Raw genomic sequence first — 10108 nt, 5'->3', positions numbered from 1 at the left:
ACTTCTGCCCCAGCAATAACTGCAGACATTAAGTGCCATCAACTCTGAAAGTCAGGCACTGCCTGAAAAACCTGTAGTGAGGTTCAGAAAGTGCAGTTACTAAAAAAATTAACTGAAGGGAAAAAAAAAAATCTACTGAAAGGAGAAATGGTCCTGTTTTAGCCGAACCAGGACAGCTTGTCCCTGCAGGTCTGGTCTTGCTTGTTTGCACTAAACCTTCACCTGCAGGTCTGGACACCAAGACTGAACGGAGCTGGTTACTGTTAATGGTAGCATTCTTCTTTGCTGCTTGCAGCCTTGCTGGGACAGCCAAGGATCTGCAGTGTTGGAGCTGGGAGGCAGAGGGAGGCAGCCTGGGGGTTACAGGCTGCAGAGCTGGCTGGTATTGCTAGATGCAGCAGTAGAGCTGCTAGAAGCAGAGCAGCCTTGCCTCCAGACCACCTCTTGCTGCTGCAGCTGGATACTTTCAAAGCTTGGCTGCAGTGTCTCACTTGGGCCCTGGCATGCTGACTGTTCACTTGGACCAAGTAAAGGTGCTGGCACTGCATGCCCAGTCAGCTGCCTTGCATGTTGCTGTAACATTCCCTCTGTAGTAAGTAGAACCAAATAGCCAAGCAGCCTAAAGGATCTAAGTCCTTTTGTACACAAGCCTGTTCTAGGTCTGACCCAGAGCTGCCCCTCACATGGGTGCTTCTGGGGAGGCTGGGGCATAGGACTCTCCAGTCAGACTCTGCCTGTCTGTATGCATCAAACACAGGCAGAGCTGAAACATGCTTCCACAAAAGGTGCTCACTGGTTCTCCAGTCCCTTTTCCGCTTTTCAAACCGGTGTCTAGCCTTGCAAGAGTGTTTGTGCTGGTGGCATATCGGAGGCAGCTGGGTTGTAGGTGTATTAAACAGGGGCCTGACTAGGCCACTCTACCTCCATCTTCCATGCGAAGATGAGCTTCCGGTGGCTGCTTGTATTGTCTTGAGACTAACCTAATCTTGAGAAAACAGATGGAGCATAATCAAAATTAAACATCTTCTAAGCTGCTGTGAGGAGCAAGTATGAGCTGAAGGAATCATAGGCTGTGACACTAACCATGGAATGTCCTAATTGTTCCAAAGGGTGTTAGACACACTCTGTCTGGAGTAGGACTAAGCTGCTAGTATTCAACTTCCTTGTGCATCTGTGACTGTCAGGTAGCTGTTAAAATCCGTTGTGGAGTTGGACATTGAGGAGCACAACGCTTCACAGTATTACAGAATCGATCTGTTTGGAAGAGACCTCTGGGATCATCGAGTCCAACCTTTGCCCTAACACCACCATGTCAACTAGACCATGGCACTAAGTGCCACGTCCAGTCTGTCTCGAAGCACCCCATCTAAATGTTTTTTTACCACCTCGGGGGATGGGCCCCCCCCCACCTCCCTGGGCAGCCTGTTCCAATGCTTGACAACCCTTTCAGTGAAGAAATTCTTCGTAATACTCAACCTAAAGCTTGCCCGGCACAACTTGAGTCCATTTCCTCTTGTCCTATCACTCGTTACCTGGGAGAAGAAGCTGACCCCCACTTTGCTACAGCCTCCATTCAGGTAGTTGTAGAAAGCAACAAGGTCTCCCCTCAGCTTCCTTTTCTCCAAGCTAAACAACCTCAACTCCCTCAGCCACTCCCCATCAGACTTGTGCTCCAGACCCTTCACCACCTTCATTGCCCTTCCCTGGACTCGCTCCAGCACCTCAAGGTCTTTCTTGTAGTGAGAGGCCCAGAACTGGACATAGTATTTTGAGGTGTGGCCTCAGCAGTGCCCAGTACAGGGGGACGATCACTTCCCTAGTCCTACTGGCCACACTTTTCCTGATACAGGCCAGGATGTTATTGGCCTTCTTGGCTATCTGAGCACACTCCTGGCTCATGTTCAGCCAGCCTTGACCAGCACCCTCAGGTCTTTTTCTACTTGACCACTTTCTAACCACTCTTCTCCCTGCCTGTAACACTGCATGGGGGTTTTGTGGTCGAAGTGTAGGACTCAGCACTTGTTCTTGTTGAACTTCATGCCGTTGGTCTTGGCCCATCGATCCAGCCTGCCCGGGTCAAATTACTCCATGTACTAGCCTTAATTCTCCTTGCTTGCAGTGCAAATGTGCAGTTAATGTTCCTCTTTGCTTCAGGTTGCAAATGCCAAAGAGGCAGGAGCAGTTGGTGCCCTGATGTACCTGGACCCCTACGATTACAAGAATACAGATGTGCTTGTCCCTTTTGGACATGTGAGTATGCACCTGACTCCCCTGTTTGTTGTTCTTGTGAACCTTTCTCACTGTGGACTGCAGACTGCAGCAGTCCTTCTGCAGGCCTCTGGCTCTGCAGTGCTTCGTTCCCTTGTGTAGATGAAAATTGCTGGATTCCTCTGAGACTTGAGGACTCTTGCTTTTCACAGGCCCACTTTGGAACTGGAGACCCTTTCACCCCAGGCTTCCCTTCCTTCAACCACACTCAGTTCCCACCAGTGGAATCTTCTGGACTACCTCGCATTGCTGTTCAGACTATCTCTAGCCAAGCAGTGGGCAAGCTGTTCAGGTAACTGCTTCTCCTTGCTCGCAGACTAGGTTGCTGTGGCTCTTTTGCAAGAGTGAGGATGTTGAGCCCAGGCAGCTCTCTGCTGGTCCCTGCTGTGTATTGCAGGGAGCACTTACTGGAACTGGCTAGAGAAATGTCACTTGTGTCCATGTCTCATGTTTTAAAGACTGAACTTAATCTAGCATTGGATTCATCTTGGCCTCTGCATACTACCTCTCCTTGCATAATTAGGAGTACAGGACTGCAAGCTATTTCCTGAGCAGGCCATGAACAAGGCTGCACCTGCAGTTGCAGGCTTGCTTTTTTCACAGGATGGCTAAATGAGGTCAGAGCCGGATAATGAGTTCAAAGGATCTCTCTTTTTCCCTCAGCAAAATGAATGCAGACAGATGCCTTCTGGAGTGGAAAGCTGGAGTCATGGGATGTCAGGTGATGCTGAGCAGCACGAGCAAGGTGACAGTGAACCTGACCGTGAACAATGTTATGGCAGACAGGAAGATTCTGAACATCTTCGGTGCTATCAAGGGATTTGAAGAACCAGGTAACAGCAACTGCCTTGTGGCTCAGTCTTGAGGGGAACTTTTCCTCTCCTGTGATCATCAGAACATGACAGCTGCTCCCAGACAGACAGCCACTTCCTCAGCAGAACCAAGACTGTCCCCTAAGGGCCAAGGAAAAAGCTGAACTCTGCTGCTGGGGAGAGGCTAAATGAAAGCAAACAGTGCACCAGATTCAGGCGTCAGACTCCATACTCTTTTCCTAGTACAGAAACTCAAAGCTGCTGTTCTGATAAATGGTGTTTGCAACCTGAAGTTTGCAGCTTGGATCTTGATGTCTCCTTTATAGATCGGTATGTTGTGATCGGAGCCCAGAGAGACTCGTGGGGCCCAGGAGCGGCCAAGGCTGGCGTTGGAACGGCCATCTTGTTGGAACTTGCCCGTGTGATCTCAGACATGGTGAAAAACGGTAAATATTTGTGCACAAGAGCATGAGGGTGGGAGGTGATGGAGGTTTAGCTCTGTGTGTCTTAGCATTGGAGAACCTAGTTGCAAAATAATCCTTTGAGAAGGCATAGGGAATCTGACAAAGCTTCCTGAGAAGCTATTACTTGTCTAACATAGGCAACTTGTCTGTGTTGAGCACTCGCTTCCAAGGGACTGCCTGCTTGTATCTGGTATGGCTTGCATGCAAGAATGTCCTTGGATAACACACGATGCATCCTTCAAACTTGCGCTGTCTGAACAAAAAAGGTGGGAAACGCAGACAGCTTGGTTTTCCTACACAGTTCTGCAGCATGGAGGGACAGGGCGCAGTGTTCGTGCAGCCACTCATGTGCATGTTTGTCTGCAGCAGCCAGAATGCTTCAGCTCTGTTTGAGGAGCAGGCAATTCATCAACCCAGGCCCTCAGTGCTAATGTACCTCTCCATGGGGGAAGGGCAGACATCTCAGTCTCTCTGTCTTTGCAGATGGCTATAAACCAAGGCGCAGCATCATCTTTGCTAGCTGGAGTGCAGGAGAGTATGGAGCTGTGGGTGCTACTGAATGGCTGGAGGTACTGTTTCTTTGATAGATGTCTGAGTGATGGCTGTTATGATTTCCTGTTCCTGTGGAATAAGCATCTTGGTGTCGTAGTGCTACTGCTCATCTTAAAATACTTGTTTTGTTCTAGGGGTACTCTGCCACACTGCATGCCAAAGCCTTCACTTACATTAACTTGGATGCTGCAGTCCTAGGTAACCTGCTACTCTTAAATTTCTTGAAACTGTGTGGGACCAGAATAGCTTGATAGATATCCCTTAACCTCCAGGAACGGGGTCTGTGCCAGAGGTTGATGCTGGGTGTTTGGCTGGAGATTGGCATGACTCCGTTTATTCTCCTGTTGTAACTGAGGCTGGGAGGTTGCTGCAGCCTGAGCCAAAAGGAGGCAGCCCTGCTAGGTCCAAGTGGACTGTCCTGTGTCTGTTGAAGATCCTTTGGCAACAAGCTGTAGATCAGTTGTTGCTCCATCACAGGACTGACCAGCTCTAGCAGTAGTGGTTAATTATGCCAGCATGTCAAACACTCTTTCTTTTTTTCAGGCTTCAATGACATGAAGATTTCTGCTAGCCCATTGCTGTACACGTTGCTGGAGAGAACTATGAAGGGGGTGAGTTTAAGGGTCTTGGGCAAATCAAAGTGACTGTGGTTTTAAGGAGGAACTGAAAGCAGCCAGAGCTGTGCTGGGTCTCTGTCGCCAGCTGGCACCTTCTGAGGGGAAAACCCCATTTAGGGGAAAGGGCTGAGATACTTTGGAGGGCCTTGTCTGAAGTCAGCAGGGCTCTGGGAATTGCAGTTCACACATACAGAATCTAAAATCAGCAAATGCCACAGTTCAGTGGGAGGTGAATGCCTGTCCTGCGTGAACCGTTCCTGTGTCGAGAAAGGTCAGGGGAACACACCAGACTCTGGCATCTGCACAGCAATGCGAGATCCAGGATGGACTTGGAAGCCCAAGCAGAGGTCAGAACAAGTGCAGTGACTGTCGTCTCTGTGCAGGTGAAGGACCCAACAAAGGATTCGGGAAGCCTGTATGACAGAGTTGGCTCTGACTGGGTAAAAACAGTGTAAGTATTGTCATCCTGCTCTTATGGAGATTTGCTTTCCCAAAAGGAACATATTAAATGGCTTCTGCTCTTTGTGCTGGAGGGTCATGCTGCTGTCTCGAGTGGGCTCTACCTGCTGCAATGGGATCAGGCAAGCATGAACGGTACAACACTAGCTGTGCTTAGTGCTGCCCCAAGCTGTCTGTAGGCAGCCCAGGCACTTTTGTATAGGGCAAGAACAGCCTTGTACAGAGACCAGTGGCTGGAAATGGACGAGCCGCCCTCAGTGCTTGGCCAGGACTCCTTGCCAAAACCACTCTTGTCTAGGCAGGGTAGTCCAGTTGGCTCAGAGCTTCAACTCTAGGGCTTGTAGCTTTTCTCCTGGGATGGCCGAAACAGTTAGTAACTAGTCAATACTTGTCTCTTGCAGTGTGCCCCTTGGTCTGGATAATGCAGCATTCCCCTTCCTGGCCTACTCGGGAATCCCAGTGGTTTCCTTTGGTTTCTGCAATGTAAGTATTATCTGCCTGCCTGGTGTTCTCATTCCATGGAAAGTGCTGTAAGGATATTGGCTGTCCAGGATGGCAGAGCATAAGGTGCTGTCCCAAGCTCATTGTCTATGCACGAGCCTCTCTGGGAGAGGAGATGCAGCCTCTGAACCTGGTGGCTGTGGCAGTACTTGCTGTGAAGGCTGCTCCTGGGGCATGGTTGGCCTACAGTCTCTGTTCCAGAGTCCTGAACACTCCTCTTTTGTTGGGAGAGGGGACACTTCCTCTTCTGGAGGCTCAGATGTCAATGATTCAGAAGCTAAAAGCACTGAAAAGATGTCAAGTTGTTGCTGCTTCAGTGAAAGACTACTACAGCCTGCTGGTCAACAAGCAAAGCACATTGGGGAAGCAGTACCATTGGTCAGAGCAAGTACTAACTCCGACTGTTCAGGTCTGCTGCTGCAGCTTGGGACTGGCAAAAATGGCATCAGCCAAACAGCGTGCTCTGTTACTGCAGGTGTGCAGCTGGGAGTCTTTCTGATAACGACTTCCTCTGCTTATGAAAGCTTGGATTTTGTTAATGTCAGACTTTTGTCACAAAAAACCTAGAATAGAGTTATTCTACCAAGAAGGGTTGGAGGGTGCTGCCAGCACATACCAAACTAGGTTCTGGGGTTTGCCCACCTGCTCTTATGCAGCAAACTCAGAGGGGGGAAAAGGTCTATATGTCTTCAGGTCTAACAGACTAGTGGAGGAACTATGAGGGGTGAGATGCAGGAGGTCCATTCCCTTCCCCTGTGCTTTGAAGTTTTGCCACTCAAGTCTCGCTACTTAGCAGCCCAAGGAGAAGGGGTGCAGTGGAAATAGTAAGCAAATCATAGTGGGAGGTGAAAAATCCTAGCTGGAGAAGCACCCTTGCCTAACTTGAATGCCTTCTTTCTTGCAGAAAGATGAGGAATATCCCTTCTTGGGCACTACTGAGGACACCGTGGAGAATCTGAAGAAAATTGACAAATTGCATGCTCTTATGCGTGCTGCTGCAGAAGTTGCTGGACAGATAGCTCTCAGGCTGACCCATGATCATGAGCTCTTCCTGGACTTTGAGAGATATGGTGAAGAATTGCTAGCGTACCAGGAGAAGTTTTTGCCCTACGATCGAGATGTGAAGGTAAGAAAGGCTCTGAGTGCACTGAATCCCTGTAGACTGTTATGGGGCCACGTGTTAGTATGTCTCTGCTGCCGTTGGATACAACAAGGTGAACATCTTCCCCCTTTGGGCATGAGTGTAGCAAGACATGACCTGAATTGATGTTCCTTGTAGAGAAGTGCAAGCAGAGCAGCTGTGGCAGACAGATTTAGCTAATCTGGCTGTGGTGAGCCCTTGAGGAAGTTAATGTGGGTGGCTTCTAGTCGCTTATCATTCACAGCACTGTGCAGCTTTGCATCTCATTTGCACCTCTGCTGAAAGCCTATGAGAAACCGTAGGTGGGGAGAGACGTCACTCAGCTCAGTGACCTCAGAAGAGCCTGCCAGGAACTCACTCTGCTACTTAGTTAAACCAGCAAAAAAAAAACCCCAATGCTTTTTCTTGGTAAGAGAGCAGCAAAAGAAGAAAATCAGGTTTGCTAACAGCTCCTCCCTCACAGGCACTAGGGCTGACCTTGAACTGGCTGTTTTTTGCCCGTGGTGACTTCCAGCGAGCTACAGATGCACTGAGAAGAGACATCGCAAACAGTGACAGGGAAAACAGGATCATCCGCAGAGCCCTGAATGACAGGATCATGAAGGTGGGTATCTACAACTGGTTTTCCTTTCTTCACGAAGGAAGAGAGTGCTGGCTGGGATGGGCCTCTTCCTTAGGAGCCATGGGCACTGTGCAAACCGGTATCTCTTCCGCTTGCCTAGTGTCTATGTGACTGACTTCTGTGCTTGCTGTTGGGAGAGGGTCTGGCCCTTGCAGAGCTGCTGAGGGAAAGGGCTGGGTGGGGATCAGAGTTTGGGAGCTCATCACAGCACAGATTAGGAAAGAAAAACTTGGGAGGTGACAGTATAACCCTAAAGTTGCACCTCTACTCCAGGTGGAGTATGACTTCCTCTCCCCATACCTCTCACCGAAAGATGCTCCCTTTCGCCACATCTTCTTCGGCAAAGGCTCTCACACCCTGCAGAGTCTGCTGGAGAGCCTGCAGCTGCTGAGAAGCAGCAGTCACAGCGTGGACGTGAACATGCTGAAAGAGCGGCTGGCCCTGGCGACTTGGACCATTAAAGGGGCTGCCAATGCCTTGGTGGGTGATATCTGGGATACAGACAATGAATTCTAGACATGGCAAACACCTGGTTAAGGTACAGGATTAGAGGAACCCACTCCCTAACATGGCATTACTTTTCTGTAGATTTTTCTGGCAACAAATCTTTTTTGGACTGAAATCAAGCACAAAATTTAAATCTCACCTTGACAAATTCACAGGAGGCAGTTTTAAAACAGGTACTAAGATTACTATGAAATCTCCTCTAACCAGGGTCCCATCTGACCATGGTCCAAACCGGTCACGTACAGCTGCTTGTGGGGCTTGTTCTCCAGTGTACTTGAGAACTAACAGCTCAGGTGACTCCTGAACCTGAGTGTACCTTGAGTGGGGAGGTACCTCGTCTATTTAGGGTTTTCATTGTTGCTCCCCCTAAACCTAGTGACAAAACAGGGAGTGGATTCCTCTTAACACTTGTAATGAGGATCCCTTCTCTGGCAGGGAGCTGCAGAGATCAACCTGTAGTTCAAAAATAAAACAACCTAGTAATAGCCCGCAAGTGCTGGATTATCAGCAAGCTCTGAAGTGCCTGGCTTGTCTTTACTCAACAGCAGGGTCCCAGCGACATCTTGGAGGCTTGCTTCTGCCAAGGCAGGTCTCAATACCCAGGGAAAACGACCCAAAGATTATCTAATGCTCTCTTTATATCCTTAGCTGGCACCTCAGTGAGTCCTGCGGCACTGAGAAACGGCTCTAGGCTGGCACTTCAGACCTTGCTGCTCTGGGGCCTTTTGTGAAATCAAGTCTCTTGCTGGCCAAACCCTGTTTAACTGATGCCATTTGGCAGGATGGCTCTTGCTTGGCACTGAGATATTTATTTGTTTATTTATTTATCAGTGGCAGTGTTCACTATAAATGATGGGGGGGTTTTATAGAAGATAATTATCGGAAGCAGTGCCTTCCATAATTATGACAGTTATACTGTCGTTTTTGAATAAAGCAGCATCTGCTATTACAATCAACCATGATACTGGAACTTTGCATTTAAAATAATCTAAACAGGCCCCTCAGAAGAAAAAAAAAAAAAGTGTTTTTTCAAACTAGCAATTAAGCTTTCTGTAGCAAAAACACCCCTCTGGAAGAAATTGAAGGTGTAAACCTGGTAGCAAGTCTCCGGGTTGCACTCCAAAGTGATCCCTGAAACGCTGAAAACCTGGGTGGAAACTCAAATACTAGAAATTTGGCTTCCCTACTGTGTCCATGCCCCCCTGTGGGCTTCGGACTCCCTCTTTGCCCCCCTTTCTGGATGCCGTGTGCTCTCACGGGGAGCACAGCTTCCTTCCTGGCCCCGGTGGAGGGGCTCGCTGAGTATCCCTAGCTCCACCTGCGGCAACACACACAAACTTCTTGTACCTCAGATTAGGCATTGGCCCAAATTTTTTAAACAGCAGCTTCCTGCAAACTTCCAGTACCTTGTGTATCATGAAACCTAAGTGACATTATCGGGGGCAGTGTCTTCCATAATGTGTAAAGAACAAGGTAGTTTTTGCCTACCACAGTGTTATATCGGAGGCAGTGACCTCCATATGTTGCACTATGGGTGTACGTAATTATCGGGGACAGTGTTTCCCATAATTGTTCTATGCTTATCATGCAATGTCATCTGCGAAGCTTGATGGTTAGTATCTAACATGGATCAATTTCCTGCAGTCCTATTTTTTCCACTCTCCTGTGGTGATGCAGATACAAGCTTTGGTCTGTTATGTACTTCCTTAGACTCTACCTTCTCCGTAGGCTGAACTGTTTCAAATAGCTGTGCTGTCTTGAGGTGGCTTTTTGCCTCCAGTCATGGGACTGGTGCTTGAATGTTTAGTAGAAACTAGGTTAGTTAGACTGTGTGCTCTGTGATTTAGTAAAATTCCTTCAAATCAGTTACAAAGACTTGGGGAATTAGAGGTGAATGTAGGGCTTGGGGCTGACTGCTGTCTGGAGGGCTCTGGTCACTGTTCTAGATGGGTGTGCGAACTACTGAAGAGGCTGGCTTGCTTTGGCACTGGGGTCGTGCTGGTGTGCGTGCGTGGGAGGCTGCTTGCTCCCCAGGCCTCGCTGGAAACTCCAATCTTGCCTCCTGGGTGAATTGTGGAGAGGGGGAAATCGATGGCACCTTTCTCATGGTGCCTCTCTGCTCCCTGAGCTGAAGCTGAAGACTGCTGCTGTGTGACACCTCCTAA

General features: G+C 48.9%; 1 protein-coding gene across 1 annotated transcript; it reads left to right on the top strand.

Moving 5' to 3' along the window:
- Positions 1-2154: 2154 nt before the first annotated feature.
- TFRC (transferrin receptor) lies at positions 2155-7952 on the top strand (the record flags this gene model as incomplete). Its single annotated transcript, XM_009708477.1, has 12 exons — positions 2155-2250; positions 2421-2560; positions 2932-3101; positions 3407-3526; positions 4028-4113; positions 4231-4294; positions 4640-4707; positions 5097-5164; positions 5574-5655; positions 6578-6799; positions 7278-7418; positions 7710-7952. Coding segments are annotated over 12 exons (1500 nt in total), but the record flags the coding sequence as incomplete, so codon positions are not given.
- Between the last annotated feature and the right edge of the window lie 2156 nt (positions 7953-10108).

The sequence above is a fragment of the Cariama cristata genome, unplaced genomic scaffold, assembly GCF_000690535.1.
Source record: "Cariama cristata isolate BGI_N322 unplaced genomic scaffold, ASM69053v1 scaffold13360, whole genome shotgun sequence".
NCBI lineage: Eukaryota > Metazoa > Chordata > Aves > Cariamiformes > Cariamidae > Cariama > Cariama cristata.
The sequence above is the reverse complement of the archived record's forward strand: the minus strand, read 5'-3'. Positions and strand labels throughout refer to the sequence as shown.